General features: G+C 27.4%; 1 protein-coding gene across 1 annotated transcript in view; it reads left to right on the forward strand.

Annotated features, from left to right (window-relative positions):
- Positions 1-19,487, forward strand: part of LOC107455789 (FH1/FH2 domain-containing protein 3) — a 148,733-nt gene that overhangs the window by 61,208 nt on the left and 68,038 nt on the right. The window contains exons 2-8 of the mRNA XM_043052061.3: positions 6,235-6,285; positions 7,601-8,172; positions 9,282-9,489; positions 11,103-11,411; positions 15,297-15,519; positions 17,225-17,393; positions 18,953-19,326. Coding sequence (XP_042907995.2) covers positions 6,235-6,285; positions 7,601-8,172; positions 9,282-9,489; positions 11,103-11,411; positions 15,297-15,519; positions 17,225-17,393; positions 18,953-19,326 — 1,906 coding nt within the window. The remainder of the gene's footprint in view (positions 1-6,234; positions 6,286-7,600; positions 8,173-9,281; positions 9,490-11,102; positions 11,412-15,296; positions 15,520-17,224; positions 17,394-18,952; positions 19,327-19,487) is intronic.

Raw genomic sequence — 19,487 nt, forward strand, 5'->3', positions numbered from 1 at the left:
AAAAATGCTCTTTACATACCTTATTTACTATTCCATATTTATTTTAAAAACACTTTTTACATTTTCAATTAAAAAAAGATTCAATTGTTGTTTGCTTTAGAGATGCGTAAGAAAGTTTGTCTATAACACTTTCTAAGTGGACTATAGCTTTAAATGTCTCCTCTGACATATTCGGCTGCCTCTCAATAAATCTCCTTACAGTGTCCACTACAGAAAGCGCTTATTTGTTAGTAACATTGGGCAGTAAATCTTCGATTTCCTTATCCTCTTCTTCTGATAGTTTACAAGAAGCTTTCGTTTGAGCGATGATACTATTGTCGTTCCACTGACTGCATCACTGTTACTGCATCATCTACGTTTACTAAGTCATGAAATTCCATATCATCAAGCCTTCATGAGTCCAGTCAATATGTTCCAATCATTTTCGATGTAGTTTTCAGCAGAATTAACGATATTGATTGTTTGACTACTTTCGTGATCTTTAATGAATCCAGACTTCTTGAAGCCATTCGTTTAGAGGAAGACACATCCCATGCCATGTCAGCCATTCTTAAATTTTTTTATTTTTTTTGGAATATTTTTTTAATTTTAGAAAAAGAATCTACTATTTACGAAAAAAAAATTCAATTTATTGAGGGATTGGAAAGAAAAATTCGTGAAATCAAGTTTTTCTTAACTTTAAGTGTATAGGAAATTCGAAGGGAATTTTTTTTTCTTCGAGATATCGAAAAGTTCGTGAAATCGAGGTTCGACTGCATATATATATATATATATATATATATATGCAGTATATATATATATATATATATATATATATATATGCAGTATATATATATATATATATATATATATATATATGCAGTATATATATATATATATATATATATATATATATATATATATATATATATATATATATATATATATATATATATATATATAATATATATATATATATATATATATATATATATATATATATGCAGTATATATATATATATATATATATATATATATATGCAGTATATATATATATATATATATATATATATATATATATATATATATATATATATAATATATATATATATATATATATATATATATATATATATATATATATAATATAATATATATATATATATATATATATATATATATATATATATATATATATATATATATATATATATATATATATATATATATATATATATATATATATATATAATATATATATATATATATATATATATATATATATATATAATATATATATATATATATATATATATATATATATATATATATATATATATATATATATATATATATATATATATATATATATATATCTATATATCTATATATATATATATATATATATATATATATATATATATATATATATATATATATATATATATATATATATATATATATATATATATATATATATATATATATATATATATATATATATATATATATATATATATATATATATATATATATATATATATATATATATATATATATATATATATATATATATATATATATATATACATATATATGCTTAATTTGCTTTATTTTTTTAAGAAGGAGTTTCCCGACTAAAATACATTGAATAATTAGAAGTGAGCCTTCACTCAGATTTCGCAATAGAAAAAAAAAGTCTTTCTCATTAGTTACACCCTTACTTCTTTTTCTAACAGAATCATTGCTTTATCATAACTTTACCGATTGAAAGCACAGAGTAAGAATGTGCTTTACAAAAAAATTTAGGGCTGGGGAGAAAAATTGCGGCAAACAATTTTTAATATAACTGTATAAAAAATAAATAAATTAACAATATATAAGTGCTTAGAATATTTTTCAACACACATGTGCTTAGAACATTTATCTTAAAAATAATTAACGGCAAAGAAAACTGTATCCAGGAATAAACCAGGAAACTTGACCTGAAATTATTGGCCTTATTGGCATAGAGGCATACTGTACGGGTAGACAGACACAATGAAAGTAATCAGGTCATGGTACCGCTAATTCTCGTTTGCGCATACCTTTCACTTCTTAACGAAACTCATCCATTGTTCTAAATTGCTTAATCTTTCAAACGAATATCAGATTTGGCTTTTTGAAACAGATGATATGATAGAACTAAACATTCTATTTAATTTTCAATGCTTCTGCTGTTGTCAATTTTTAAGAGAAACCAGTAAACTACACATTTATTTATAGGAAATATTCTCCCATTAGTTCAGATGGGAGACTTTTTGCATACACTTTTTGCAATTACACTTTTTGCGTATTTGTCATATTTTTAAATTTTTAATAATTAAAAACTATTCAATCGATTCTTTTTAAACTTTGGATTTTGTCATTCGAAACTACATTCATTTAATTGGTACAAATTTTTGTTAACAATACAATTCAAAATATTTCGCCGTTATGAAAAATAATAAGTAAGATGAAGTGTAATTGCTTACATGGAATTATCTCTGAATAAAGAAATTTTATAATTGTGTTTAGAGACGTTTTGATCCGTTTCATTAGTTCCGAAGATATGGTGAGATACGCATATTGAGAAATTAGCATTGAGGGGACCAAACTTTCGACCACCCTCCTGTTTAAACTATTAAGATTATATTTTCCATATTTCGGAGAGGTTGTTTGTTCAGAGAAAGCGCGTTATTTTGTTTGCTTTGTGGCTTAAAGTATCGTCTACACTAAATAATTAGCATATTTTAGGTTTCTTTTACTTAGATTGACTTATAGTACGTAAAATTCAATCATTAGATAAAAATTTATTCAGGGTGTTCACCTTTTTATTTTTCTCACTATATACACTATACTTAATTTGTGTATATAGAGTGATCCACAATAACTACCCCCTTATATATATTTTCTCAATCCCAGTCTTTGCAATCTTTCAAGTATACTCATTATGGGTCAAAGATAAATATTTTTTGTAGGAGTCAATCATAGGTTCGCAGAAAATGAAACCAAATAAAGAAAAGAAGAAAAAAACTATCGAATACATGAAGTAAGAAAAATGGGACTTAAAGCATCAATACTTGTTTAATTACCAAAAATAGTTGAAATGAGATTATTACAATTACCTTCAAGTTTTATCAGACAATGAAACTGGTTTTTATGGTTTTCACTTAGTCTTTCTCACAATTAACAAAAAAAATTCCTTTCTATGCAGTATGGCCCAATTCAACACTTATCCATTCCGTCTAGTTTCTTGAGTAGATCTCTCATGCTGATCTCTCTTGTTTGCATATTTAGTTCACGAACCCCTTTCACTACGTAGAGTTAGTTGAAGTCTAGTCAAATAAGTGATTTTTGCGAATAATTGTACGAGTTCACAAGCTCTTTTTATTACAGAGAATCAGATGAAGTAAACTTATTGAAATTTAACGAAATAAGTGATTTTTACGAATAATAATATTGTAGATAATATTTAAATTGCTCTCCATAAATAACGGTCCCGTTTAAGTTATTTTTCTATTAATATGTCTTAATATTTCATGAATGTTTGCAAGGTGAAAACGCTAATTTAATAAGAATAAAGATACCTTTGTGTTAACACATTCGAAATGAGCTATATATAAAGCAATTACGCATCTCTTTGTAAATACGAATGCAGGTGTTTTGGGAACATTGCCACAATGAATCATTGAATCTATCTCATTGATGAAGAATTTTAGTAACTTATATTAAGTTTTAGTTACTCATTTTCGAATCCAGAAGATAGTTTTGCAGATAAAAATGTAAAATTATTCCTTTAAATTAAAATAAGACACTTTTAACTCTAAAATATTATTTTTTTTCTCTTGTCAGAAAGTACGAACCACAATTTATACTTAAATAATGGCGGAAAATGTGATTTTTTTTTCCACTTAGGAATATATATCTTGCAACTCATAAATGCGATGAATTACTTCTGCCTTGAAAAATATAATTAATTCAAATAAATTAATTTTTAGTTACGCTTATTTATTTCTAAATACAATCTATGTTAAATTTTCAGTATTTTTTTGTTAATTGAAGAATATTTATTTATTTTAGTTCTTTAGATTTCGGTTACAAAACAAAATGCACTAAGACTCCAGTAATAAGACATTTATATGCCTTAAAACTCTCCAAAAGCTTATTTGAATCGAACTTCGAACTTTTTTTACAAATTTTTATTGTAATTTAAAATTTCAATTTACAAGGGTAATTCCAATTACTTTACATAGACAATCGCATTGTAACGGCATGCAGATGCTTATTTGAATCAAATTCTTTATCCTTATAAATTCTTATTGTAATTTAAAATTCTAATCAACAAGGCTAATTCCAATTATTACTTCACATAAACAATCGCATTATTACGGCGTGTAGAAGCTTACTTGAATCGAATTTCCTTATCTTTCTTATCAACTTTTATTGTACTAAATATTAAGACAAGAGTCACAGGAATTAATTTTGAAGCAATTTAATATTTTGAGACTTAACTTGCCATGCTTTGCAGAAATTGTTTGACTTTTGTTTATTTGTAAATTAATATAAGGAAATTTCAGGCTTTGACTACTTTTTCTTCTAAATTTTCAGCTTTTAACTACATACATTTTGTAACTAAACAATTTGTTTATGAAGGATGATTAATTATGTACTGAATTATGTTTTTATAGAATAGTACTTAATCTAAGATAGTACACAATATTGTGTTTTTATTTATATGAAACTGCTTAAATTTCACTATTTTTGGCTCCAGTATAGCCAATACTCTCTGCGAAATTAACATCTTTTTGCGAATTTCAATTTTTTGTATTACTATATTTGCCAAAAATACAAATAATGAGAGTTAGTCAAATCATACTATAGAGTTTTATACACCATATTTGTCGTGAATTTTCATTTTATATTGAAAATTTGAATTACTATACTTGCAATAAATTTAATTTAATCAGTCATTCGAATTTCTATATTTTTCACAAATTAAAATCACACCAGTTTTTCAAATTATTATAGTTGTTACGATTTCAAATTATAATAATTTTCTAATAATAAAAAGTGTTTTAATGGTACTGTATTTTAGCAATAATTCACTCAATACCAGTAATCTTTTACGCAACTATATCAAGTTTTGCAAAATTTTCAAATGTTACATTTTTTGTACAGTCTGCTTTTCTAGTAATGAAGCGTGATAAGAGCAAAGAAAAGCTGCGATTGAGCCTTTGATAAAATCAAAAATTAAAAGAATGCAGCGAAGAATTGTTAAAAATGATCCAAATAAATAAACGTTTAGTTAATTTTAAAAACAAACAAATTAAATGGGAGTAAAAATATGAGAGTTTGTTTGGAAGAAAACGAAGGTACCAAGAACCGGCACATTTGAAGTAAGGATAAAAATAACTTTTTTCAACGATTTTTAAAACCAGTAGGCAGAACTTCTTGCTTGTGTGGATCTCCGATTTCATGCTGGCTGCCTAAAGAGGCATTTAAATTGATATACTAATGTCAACTATAATTAGATGACTGTAGGCTTCTAAAACTAACATGATATATTTTTAAATATATATCGAATTTCTAAATATAAGTATTTCGGAAGTGATTACCAGAAACACATTCAAGTTTATTGTGCAATCAAACTGGTTTTTATGTTTCTCATTCCACTTTACTTAGTAATGATTTGAGAGATTTCGATAATCTTTTTTTTTACTCGTCACTCGAGTATTAATTTTCGATCCCGATTGGTTTTAAATTCATTTTGCTGGGAATTCTAAAAATATACAATAAAAATTGTGATTGCGAAAAACCCTGTATATTATCTCATGAAACAAATATATCTCATAAAACATATCGTATTATCTCATAGAAACAAAATAGAAATCGTACTAAACATTTATGAGATCTCGCTTTTCTTGAAAATGCAGAAATAAAATGATTCGTGTTTATTGTAAGTAATACAACTCTGCATCGGTCACGTTAGCTGTCCAAAGGTACGAATTTTGGATAATTGTTTTCACATATTATTACCCAGATGTTTTATAAAATAAATGAATAAAAATATATTTTTTAATGTTCAATTTGTTTTTTTCCATAATGTAGTGAAAATAAAATATTTTAATATACCCTAAAAAAGTTTCCTATCGTTCATGAAAGATGAATAAGCAATAGATTCTCTTTGAATGAACATTTATTGAAATTTTAATGTAACCAGGCTAATTTTTTCAGAGACCGAGTGGAAGTTATTACAGTCCTTCCACCAGAAGTAGTTACGGCACGGTAAGCACTCATTTATTTCAGTATTTTTATTCATTATTTTATTTATTTTTATTCATTTATTTCAGAATGTTTGTAATATAAGTGATATTTAAGATGAATGAACAGTGCGCCAAAAAATAATAACTTTTGATCTAATCATCAGATATTCTTAGACTCAGAGGGGGAACCTCAAATATGATAATGAATTAGTACAAACGCTATTTTAAAGTACGAAATCAGACACAAAAATGTACAAATCTGCCGATACCGGAAGGACGAGAGTCAATCAGGTGGGAAAAGAAATGTTTACCCATTATCCGAGTTGTGTTTTAATAAAATGAAGAGTGCTGATCGTGATTTGCAAACATTTATTCAGGAAAACAGACACAAAAGCAACGGAAGCAATAAAGAATAAATCTATCGAGTAAAAATCTATCATTAAAACATTGTAATTTCTAATGTGCCTGTTGTCGGGCAGTAACCCCAGGATTCATGGCGAAACAGATGAAAGACTTCGCATTGTATCGCCCCATTGCTTATATACGTTGTTGGCTAATTAAGAAAAAAAAACTTTTTCATAAATGTCGGAATGCAACGGAAAAGTCTCCACTTTCAGCCTAGTATCTTTTCGGTTTATTATAATCAGTTCACATGCGGCCAGACCCATTTGAAAATATGCGTAGAATTATTCAATAAGTCTGGATCTCTTGCAGTATGCCTGGTCCTCTACTGATACTTTGAATAGAAAATAAGAGCTAGTTTTAATTTTGACTTATTCTTTTTGTTTGAATTCAATTTATAAAGCTTTTTCTCGCTGAAATAAGCCTTTTCTTATCTGGGTTCATTTCAAATGGCTTAAAGGCAATGGATTATATTTCCTCTAATTAGCTTAAATGGGAGTGACATTTCAATGGGCTTAAAAACTATCAGACTTAAAAACTATCCCCCCCCACTAGCCTATGCCGCTCATGAGTACGTTCAATTTTTGAAATAAAGGGAATTTTTTAAACACTTTCGTGGGAAATAATATTTTCACAAACTGAAAAACATTTTGTCTGGCAACTTTTACAAAAGAATTTTTCAGATGATTATGAAGAGTTAAAATGAAAAAAGTTATTAATTACTGTAGGCTTTATAACATTAAACAAACCATTTATTAAAAATTTCCTGGTTAAATTAAATCAGGGCTTGCCATACCCAAGTTCAACTGTATTGGATAAATTTTGTCCGTTGAACTAATTTATTGATATTTATTTTAAAAACGTTGCAAGTTGCTTTTAATTTTATGCTTTGTGCAGAAATAATTTAATGAAGTTATTTTTAAATATTTTTGCAGACTCCAAACTACGGAACAAACTCCAGCAGAACTTACTCAAAGCCTTCATACACACCAAGTTCTTCAAAATATGGTTCATCATCCTATATCACGCCTACCCGAGAAAAATCCGTTGGTAGAGATACTACTGGTGGATATACTTCAGACTATGGTAAATCTGGTTATACTTCAGACTATGGTAAATCAGGTTATACATCAGACCGCAACAGAGTCGGCTACACTTCGGACTACAACACAAAGCCCAGCTCTACGTATTCATCCTATAGCAAACCAATCTATGGTTACGGCAGCAACAGAAATGTTAGCAGACAGAACAGTATAACAGGTTCGGACAGACTGTCACGACAAAATAGCCTGACTGGCAATGATAATTTATCCAGGCAAAACAGTATGACTGGAGTTAATTTATCCAGGCAAAATAGTGTTACAGGAAAAGACAGTTTGTATAGAAGAGACAGTTATGGTGCTTTAAATAATAATTTCTCGAATTACGGAGGATATTCCAGATCTCAAAGTAAAGAGGATGCAACCAGTAATCTAAATGGTTTGAGTAATTCTGAATCAAAATCAAAGTAAATAATGTTTTTTTAATGCAAGATTTTTGTTTAACTTTACTAAACATTTGTTAGTAATTTTAGTGGCATATTCTGATTCCATATAGTTTTTGTAGAAAAATTTCTTTTCAAGATAAGTAGCTCAAAATTCAGGTTGTGAGTTATAACAGTATTTATAAATGTATATTATAGTTGTTTAGAGAAAAGTTTAAGTTTGTAAGTAGAAAAGTTTAAATCATATTTTATTAACCTAATTATAAAGGCCTTTTTACAAGAGACGTCCATTATAGACAAAGTCTTCCTGACGACAATACTGTAAAAATTAAGGATTAATTGTATAAATCGGCAATTTGGGTGCAACATTCGTAAAATTCATTTTACCATAACACATTCAACCGTAGGTTTTACAGTAATATTTATTTAATTTAGTGATTCTGGTAATTATCACTGCAAAAATTATGGTTTATCAGATTTTTTGTACAGAAAGATGTTCCGGTAAAAATTTATTTCACGGTAAAGCTGAATGCCGGTGCCTCGTTCCATAATTTCATCCGGAATTTTTACAGTGTACTAAATCAATACTATAAATTTTTTAAATTTTGATTTTCCTTTTTATTTAAAAAAGGAGTTAATGATAAAGGCTTTTTTGGCCTCTTTGTAAAGAATTCGAATCACCATCCATAAAAGAGCACACCCTTTATTTGGCCATTTATCAAAAATCAAGCCAAATGCAATGAAAACGGAAAATAAATTAAAAAAAAAACGTTTAATAAAATGGAGAAATGACATAAAAAAACTTTATCATTACAAGTATTTATATCAAAATTCAAGGAGATAAAAGGAAAAGATATATTGAATGCAATTATTGAGAAAAGGACTACAGTAAAAGATTACAAAATATGTTAATGGCAGGCTGTTAATAATAAAATAAATGTTTCTTTAAGTAATTTAAATTTAAAAAAAATTACCCTTATTTATTCAATATTGTATTTTTATCCGATATATTATCATAAGTAACAACTGTGATAACTTTAATAATTAAAAGAGAATTAATGTGTTTCGAACTAAGTATTGCACTTAAGCAGCACAATTTTTCTATCAATATTTTTTTTAAATTATTTTCCTAGAGTTAATTGTAAAGCTCCAGCTGATTTCACCACTGATGAATCAGAATCGGAAGAAGAAACTGAATCAGATGAAGAAGATTCCGATCTAGAATGTGATGAAATACTGATGGTTACTAGACCTACTTCTCCGAACAAAGACAATTCCAACGGAACAACAACCTCCTCCAACAAGATCGCTGTTACAAGGAAAGAAAAAGTGAAAATCAATGTAAGTTTCCTTTTAAAATGTGTACTCCTGAAATTCCTAAGCACTTCAAACTGAAGTTTTGCGAAGAATTTATTCCTTTTGAAAAAGCAAAATATTATAATAGTTAAAAAAAACAGAGTCAAAAGACAAATGTCTATTTTTGATTTAGCACTTAATATGATTATCTAAAATTAATATAATGACTTTTGAGTAAAAATATAAATATTGAAAAGTAACGATTAAAATGTACACGTGAAATTACGAGTGCATTCCAGAAGAAGTCACGATTTCAAAATATTGCCGAATATTGCATTGTTTTGCCGATATTTCTGCTGTACGATTTGATACTATGTTGCTCCTGTCGGACAATGGAATGTATTCCCAAGTTCAGCGGCTTCCAAATAATGTTCCGGGAGATCCTAGGGTTCCGTAGAAGAGTTAAAGTGATTCAGACAACCCATGCTTTTTTACACAGTTTTTTAAATATATTTTTGAAATTTGCTATCATCTTTAGATTTAATCAATAATTCATTATTTACTTACAAAGTTGATTTTGATTGCCTTCATGAAACATATTTAAAGTCTTTTGAGTCCTACATTTTTGCACAATGTTTCCGAAAATAAAGATAAAACAAAACAGACAAAGAAAAAACAAAAACGCTTCGACGCATTTATATTATTGTATTATACTTTTAAGTTTGTTATTTAATTAAAATTTTCACAGGGTTCTATGTTTTAAAATTAAAAATTGAAGCCCTAAAATTGCAATAGTACAAATAAGGAAACTGACTATCTCCCTCACGCGTTTGTCGGATTTGAGCTATGCTTATGGGGTACAAACATCCAAAAGTTCAAGAAATCCTATTCTAAATGAAAAAATATTCAAAATACAATCCGCCTTCCTGTGTTATGTAAATTTTTATGTAAACAAAACCATGCAATTATTATAATACAATCGTTAAAAGCGAGAAGGAGAGAGAAGCAGTAAAATGTTGGTTTAAAGAGTACTTATATGAAAGGTAGAACTTGAGTGAAGAAAAAAATTAAGTAAAATTTGCTGACAAATGTATGAAATTTTTTCTATTGAAATGGATTGCAATAAAGCTTTAGAATATGACAGAAGTCGAGATTTATTTTCAATATTTTCTCAAAAGATTATCAGTGCTAATAACGAAAGATCAAGTAAATATCCTAATTTTGAAAAGTAATGAGATTCAAGTATAAGTTTCCTGTGAAGAATGATACGTATTGCCCGTCTATTTACTTGGTGCCTAAAATAGCTAAAAGATGAAGTAAAAAAAATTTGATAATATATTTCTTTTATTATTAAAAATTTCTTTCATTACTTTCATAAAAAAGTAACGCTACTTTTTTATTTAAAATAATAACGAAAAAAATTAATTTTTAAAAGTAATGAGTTATTAATGAAAGTACTAATTTTCAAGAATAACAAGGTGTTAGTTAAGTACGTATTTTTATACTTGTACTTCAGATACTTTATGAAAAATACTACTACCCTGCACGCGCTTGATTGACTCTATACAAATATGATGTTTCTAATGTTGTTTGCGAAAGGATGTTGCCTTCTTTTGTTTATTTTTCTGATGTTGTTTTGTATCTATTTTTGCTTTTAGCTAAACAAGCCACGAGATACTACCGAGACATCATGCCAAGTGGTCCCGGAAGACATTCCCGCAAAGAGAGAACGTTTCATATCTTCACGTCCTACTAGTCTTTATCTTAACAAATATTATCCCAGCCCCAGATCTTATACCTCTACAACAAGAAGTTATGGAAGTAACGAAACATCTCCTAAGACTCCAGACTCTTCCAAAATACCTGTTATTAAACAACAGTTATCCGTGGATGAACCTGCGTCTGCTGGTGGGTTTTCAAGAGACGCATCTCCCAATGCCAGAACGCAAAATGAAGAGCCTAATAAAGTAAGATGTTGCAAATAAAAAGAAATTACAAAACTGGCAACAAAAAAATACAGAAATGTATTTAAAATTCTGAAAAATTTATTATTTTAAAAAAATTAATGGATAACAAGAAAAACCTATGCAGAAATACATATAAAATTTGAAAAATCTACTATTTTTAAAAAAAATTAAAAGATAATACATTTTTTCTTAATCCATTATGCATTATTATTTTAATCCACTATGCTTAAAAAATCAAAGATTATTCTAAACTATCTTATTATTAAACGATTATAATGTTATAACTATATAAACTGAAAATACTTGCATATTATTATACATTATCCTATTATTTAAGAGTAATCATATGTTTTCTACATAAATTGAAGGTATAATTTAAGATTATTATATACAATCTTATTATTTAAAGATTATTACATGATAACTAAGACTCTTGTCTTATTATTTAATGATAAAAAAAATCTAGTGACACATTTTTTGCAACAATGTGTGTATTCTATATTATTTTTCTTAATTTTCTTCGTTATATACATATATATATATATATATATATATATATATATATATATATATATATATATATATATATATATATATATATATATATATATATATATATATATATATATATATATATATATATATATATATATATATATATATATATATATATATATAACGAAGAAAATTAAGAAAAATAATTTTGTTTTCGGCTTTTTATTTATATTAATAATAAAGTTTTATTTTTCAATAAAAATTTTTTTTACAAATTATTATTTTAAATTATTTTTCCTCTTCTCTTTTTATAAATCTTTGGTAATTTTTTTCCCATTTTTTTCTCTACATTTTTCACTTATATATGTATATACATATAAAAAATTGAAATGCAATGCGTCTAAATTGCCATCTTAAACATGAAATGCGTGAACGTACATATTTACAAATTTCAGAATGAAATGTCTCGCGTTACAGCTGGAACAAACTGAGATATAAGTTTAAAAGAATTGAAGGTTAAAAAAGATTAATTCGCATCAACTTCTATATTATGATTTAATTTATATTCTATATTACGTTTTAATTTATATTCTATATTATGTTTTAATTTATGTCTTATATTATGTTTTAATTTATGTTCTATATTATGTTTTAATTATATTTAAGTGGGTTAAATATAATAATTTTATTGATAACAAAAATAATAATAACACTTATAGCTTAACAGGGACAGCTCAAAGTTTTAAAATTTATAACAGTGTTTTTAACAAAGTTGTGAGTCTTTAGAAGCAATTATTTTTAGATCATAATTATTGTTTTGTTTCTGCAAGCTTTATTATGTCATTTATTTAAACTTAATCATTCTCATTTTAATAATTTTTTACCCACTGAAAATTTAAATTTTTTGAAGTGAAATTTGTTTAAAGATTTTAGTAATTGATATAAATTATTAAGTGTTTACGCTAGAGCACATTTTAAGTGGATATAACTTAAGCGAGCAGGGTTTGCAAACCATATAAGATTGCATTCTTCGGGAGACTCGAGTTCCCCCAACACAATAGTTTCTAAAAGTGCAAATATTGTTTTAAAAATTTTTATACTGCTACACTAAAAAGTATATGAAAAATAGGCTTGCGAATTTTCTATGAATAATTTTTGAAAAAAAAAATTTATAAATTGATTTTTCTAATTCTTTTATAATTCTGAAACTATATAATTCAGTTCTATTCAATATAAACGATCTTTTTCAAAATCAAATATGAATACTTTACTTGGATTTTCAAACGTTTTGCTAAGAGTGTGCAAAAATTAAAAAAATTTCTGAACTAAAATGTCATAGTTTTACTTCTTAAAAAATTATTAAAAAAATATATATCTAAAAGGAGTTTTATGAATTTCCTGTTCACAAATTTAAGTAAACTAAAATAAATATATTCCAAATTGCATGTAGCTAACTTTAATTGGATTTGCGATGTTAAGTTTAAATATGTCAAAAATCTGAGTGGAGAAGACAGCCGTTAAAGTTGCAGTATTTTTTTATCGTTAAGTATGAAGGAAAAAATAAACTGAGTTTTGTTTTGTGCTTAAATTGAACTGCATAATTCTTTCACCATTTGAATAAAAAATTATTATATATTATAAATTCAAGTGATAAAAAGAACTCATGCCTCTAAAGATTTTTGTGAGTTAGACTCCCTTGACATCAGGAAAATGCTTTTTTCACTAAATTTGCGGTAAAAATACTTAATTTTTGAAAGTGAGTTACTTTAATCATCATTCGACATTTATGTATGGTAACTAGAAACAATTGGATTAAAAAATTATCCATTGCTTAAACAGCGCAATTTAAAGGAAGAAAAACGTTCTAGTGGTCATTTTTTAACTGTAAGAAATTGTGTTATTTTCAAGTGTAAATATATTTAAATATTTTCGATATTATAGTTGTAAAAAGTACATAAGTTACTTGATAAAAGAAACTTTATATAAAAATGTAAGCATTTACCTTTTCGAATATTTAAAAATAATACTATGTATCAGCATTTATTTACAACTTTCGGTACGCTCATACAAAATTATACTTATTTTTCAGACTGGTATTAGCATGTTATATGCTTTCATGAAACTAGTTACAATTTCCTTTCTTCTTTATAATTGCATTTCAGACTGAATTTCTAAAAAAGTAGTACCAAATTTATTCAGAAATCTCCAACTGGTTTCATTTTTCCTTATAATGTAATTTTTATGTTAAATATTATTTATATACCGTGAAATAAACAGTCTCATATAATTTCTTAAACATTTTCGTATAAATTAATACTATATTTTCTAAGATTTTTATGTTAAATTCTTTTTTAAAAATAAACCAAAAGTACCTTATTATTAAGAAAATACCGAGAAATAATTGGAACACATTTAACCGAGATGTGGGGAGAGGGGGGGGGGAGTTTTTATCGTCCATGTTAGACTATTACATGAACTATTCCTTTTCTATTCAGTAACTAATAAATAAGCTTGAATATTTGTTTCATTTTATTCATTTCTTCATATTTTATTGTATTTATTTTATTTATATTTTATTGTACCTAGTTTCCAAATTTTAATTTTCAAGGTTGTAAATATTTTTTATTTTTTTTATTTTGATTTTTTTTAAATATTTGAGTATTAAAAATACTTAAACCTTAAAGTTCAAAATCTGGAAACCAAGCTCAATAAAACATATCTCAAAGAATGAAATGAATAAGAAAAAAAATTCAAAAATTAATTAATTACTGAATAATTAAAGAAATTGTGTTCATGTAATTCTCCGTATGAAGAAGCCTCTTTTCCATTTAAAGGGGATCCTTCATCCTTTGACGCAGAATTTTTATGAAGCATAATTTTTCATGTTTTGTTTTAATATCTTATATTAATTTAGATCAAAGTAAGCAAAATATATTATATTTAGCATTTCAATGATTGATGGCTATAAAATACAGCATGAAACAGGGGCGTCTTTTTCTGCATCAAAGGTAAAATCTTCCAAAACATAATTTTTCAAATTTGCGCTCATTTTCACTTATTAAGATCTTAGAGAAATAGTTATTCATCATTGAAATTTCGTTAATTTACAAAATCAATTATTGATAAATTTTTAAAATGAATGAAAAAAAAATACAAACTACTTTTTTGAGATTCTATACTTTAGTACAAATACATTTCCGATTATCATACAGTTTTTTTTGGTAACTATTAAACTGTTTTTATAATTAAAAATATCAAAATATATTTTTGCTTGTAATTAGAGCGTCAGAAAAAAATATATATGAAAGTGACACCGATGTCCCATTTGTGTCAAAGGATTAAAAACGAAAAAAAAGAAAAAAAATTCATTTAAAATATGATTATTTATAGGATTTCCGTAAATCTGTTCTTAACATGAATGTGGATGAAAGTTTAAGGGATGAGTACGGCCGTCGTCAGGAAGAAATGAGACGTCACAGACGTCGACATGGGGGTGTGGAACAACAATCCTCCTCTGCAACTCCCAGTTCGACAGAGGATGAGAACCACCTGCCCGATCCAGATCAAGAGGTTCGAAAAAGAAAAGTACTCAAGAAATCTCCCTCCAGAAGTGGTATGTCAATGTTTCTTCTCATTTATTTTGAGATGGAATCAACAAACTGTAATTTAAGACATAAATTAACCATTGGTTTCATAATACAAAAGAAAAATTAATAAGAATAAACTTTGAAAAATATACTTATATTTAGTTATTGCAATTTGAGGTCAATGAAGATGATAAGAAAACATAAATTGAAAACAATTTTTTATGACTCATTTCATGGAATATGATTAATAAACATAAATTAAAATTTATTACATCCGGTGTAGTAAAAGGAGAAGTAATAATAAAGTCAAGGTTAACCACTTTATTATCACTTCTTTCTAAAAATAAAATTCCCAAGTTTTTTAAATGTTACATAGTGCTAAAACATAATATCGCTTAAATTTGCTTCAACTTTAATGTGGTGCCAAGTTACATTATATTATCGTTCTTCTTAAACCTCGATACTGTGATTCAACTGGGTTCTTAACATCTTATTAAGATTGCACTAAATGCTGCTCTAAATTATAGGTCACGATAACGGTACTATCGGAGTAACGATAGCACGGAATGGTTCAGGTTATCATCTTATTCAAGTTTCACTAAATTTAGATCGGAATTCTAACTCCAGGTAACAATACTTTAGGATTCACGATGGCACGCTACCCTGAACGCAAACATGAATCAAATTAAAATCTTATTCAGGCTTCACTACATTTTGATCTGAATTATAGCTCTAGGTAACTATATTATGGAAGTCACGATAGCACTTTACCTTGAACTGAAACTTGGTTCAGATTAACATCTTATTCAGGTTGCACTAAATTTTGATCTGAAATATAGTTCAAAGTATCGATATTATAAGATCCATAAGAACAGAATGTTAAAGCTGAAACGACTTTTATGCAAATAATTAAAGCCTACGGAAGAAAATCAATAATTAATTCAATATTTTATTTTATTTTAGTTCACAATCTTTCGTATGCCAAACCACATTCTAAGTCGATAAATAAAATCTAAAACATTGAAAAGGAATCAAACTAGATGTAGCAACATTCTATGTCACTAACAAAACAGCAATACCACATCCTAGCTCTTTTAACTCACAAGACTCCAGTTCATTTTAGATCTGAGGTCGTCATACAAGGCACTCATTTCTCATCGTGAAAAATTGAATTTCTATCCCAGATGGCACCTTGAAGGTTACCTAGCTTTTTCCAAACGAAGATAGAATAAATTTTATGTTACATACGAATGAGGCAAAACAATGTGAATATGTTTTATGAATTTTTTGTGTGCTTCATTCACGTCGATTTGCTTTATTCAGCAGTTTTAGTTTAGAAAGGAGCTTAAATGGGAAGTATTAAATACTATGACCGACATCATGTCGTAGGTCAGAAAAATTGTGTAGCCTTAACCTCCATGACAACCCGACTCACATTGAGTTGTTGTGGGAATTGTTTTTTAATAATACTATGGTTTAATGTTTAACCCGTGAGGGAATTAATCTGCAGATTAGTTTGTTAATGTACATATTATCAGGTTTCGAACTTTAGCGGTAACATATTCAATATTGCTATTCAACCGAGTCTTTAAATTGGACGAATTTCGATGGATGAAGATGACTTGTTAACAGCTTTTTAACGCACTTCTATCAAACCTAAAATCATTTTATAATAACTACATTCATATTCGTTTATTGCAACTCACCTCAGCAAGCTTTCTCCATTTTCAGGTATTTTGTCTAAATGTGGTTCTCGCTCTAAAGTGGAGAACTCCGTGAAAAAGAGCCCATCGCATGCAAGAGTTCAGAGAAGATTAAGAGAAGAAGGAACAGACTTAAAACAAGTTTCTTCATCATCATCTACATCCACATCATCTAGTTCTGAAGATGACACAAATAGGTAAAAACTCTGATATCATCATATTAATCATATCAGATATCATAATATCATCATTATAAGGATTATGCGATATATATATATATATATATATATATATATATATATATATATATATATATATATATATATATATATATATATATATATATATATATATATATATATATATATATATATATATATATATATATATATATATATATATATATATATATATACATACATATATATACATGTATATATATATATATATATATATATATATATATATATATATATATATATATATATATATATATATATATATATATATATACTAATGTTCAACTTCACAGCCTTGTAATTTTGAACCCAATGCATAAGACAAGGGAAGTCCTTGATCAAGTAATGAAAGAAATTTGCCTTCGAGGAGAACTTTTTGATGGAACTAACCCCCACATGCGTTATTTGGAGATGAAAACCACGAAATTCTCTCAAGGTTAGTCTGCCGACAAGGGGACTGTAACCCATGATCCGTCTATCACTGTGGTTGGTGTGAGCTGGTGCGGAATTCGTATCAACCAGCCATCGCTGGGATTCGAGCTCGGTTCACCTCACAGGAAGGAAAATGCTCTATTCCATAAGCCACCACGGCTCCAGAAACTCAAATTCCTCATCATTGGCATTAAATGAAATACTATTACAAATAATATTAACTGAGGGAAATAAATTTTATAAATTGAAGTTATGCATAAAGAAGCACGACAACATGTAACTCATTTTGATATAAAACTGTAAATCATATTTCAAATTTATATGCTCTATTCTTCATATCCGGAATTGGAATCCGGTCCATTAATTTGCTAAACTACAAGCAAAATACTCAAATAATTAATCTCAACTTGATTTCCAAAATATTTTTCAGGTAAGTAAATAAGAAAATGCTACATTATATGTAAGTTTAAAAAAATTTCTTTGAAATAATCAATCGTTGTAGTTAAGACTGATACATTCTGGTGATACCTAAAAGACTGTTCTTCTTCTTACATTTGATCAAACAATTATAGAATTTGACTTAAAATCTTTATAAAGGGGCAGACCATCTATTTCACATTGCAACAAAATGGTTCGAAATATAACTGTTATTTTCTGACAGTCCACTTATAAGTAAATTATTAAATCAGTATCGTGAAATAATTTGAGCCAGATTTTTGTTTAATTTGAACTACAGTGTTATGTTATTCGGTTTAAAAAGTGCAATAATGTTGCTCAACTGGGCACTTTACAATGCTTTAAAATTTCACACACTATGAGAAAGGTGGATTATAAGTTTGAATGATAATGTAGGTATTTTTCACCGTAAATTCGCATTCATTCATTTCAACTCTAATAAGAAGTTTAGTTCCCATTCATGCATAGTGCAATCAAGTGCAACTTGCATAGGGAATATTCTTCCCCCTTGCACAAAGTTGCAGAAACTTTGCACATCATTATGATTCAAAATGCAATGCTGTTTAACCTCTTTTAGCAACACCTGTGTCCCACTTTAAATTCTTTCAAAAGATTCTTTTACTCTATAGGAACCGCACTAGGCAAAGATGGAAAAGCACTCGCAGCTCAAAGGAGAATACAGATGATCAACTGAGCACCAAAGAAGAAGCCCCCTCATTGATCGTTCACCCACCGATAGAAAATGGAGAGAGTGAGGACAAGGAAGACGAGGAACCAGTACAGAAACTCATGAAAGTACCCAGTAGTGAGTCTTCAGACTTGACTTCTCCCGGAGAGGTTGTACACCTTTCGTTCCCCTGTCCCAAGACCCCACCCCCTCTAGAAAGAGTGGATTCTGGTAGAAATGTTGCCGTTTCTGTGAACATTGCGGATTTTTTGAAACCAAAATCCTCCCAGAAGAAAAAAAGTAGTAGCTCTGAAGAGTCCAGCAGCTCAGAGGAAGGTAAAACAATCATCTTGTAATATAGAGAAATACAGAATAAGCTTAGAATATCACAGCAATACGATAAATTAGGTATCGTCATTAAATAACAAATCAGAGGCTATTACGTATGTTGACGTTTGAAGCTCCATCTATGAATAAAAAAATGCTCAAAGTAAGTG

The sequence above is a fragment of the Parasteatoda tepidariorum genome, chromosome 3 (genome assembly GCF_982258835.1).
Source record: "Parasteatoda tepidariorum strain Cologne lab strain chromosome 3, Ptep-v5.0, whole genome shotgun sequence".
Lineage (NCBI taxonomy): Eukaryota > Metazoa > Arthropoda > Arachnida > Araneae > Theridiidae > Parasteatoda > Parasteatoda tepidariorum.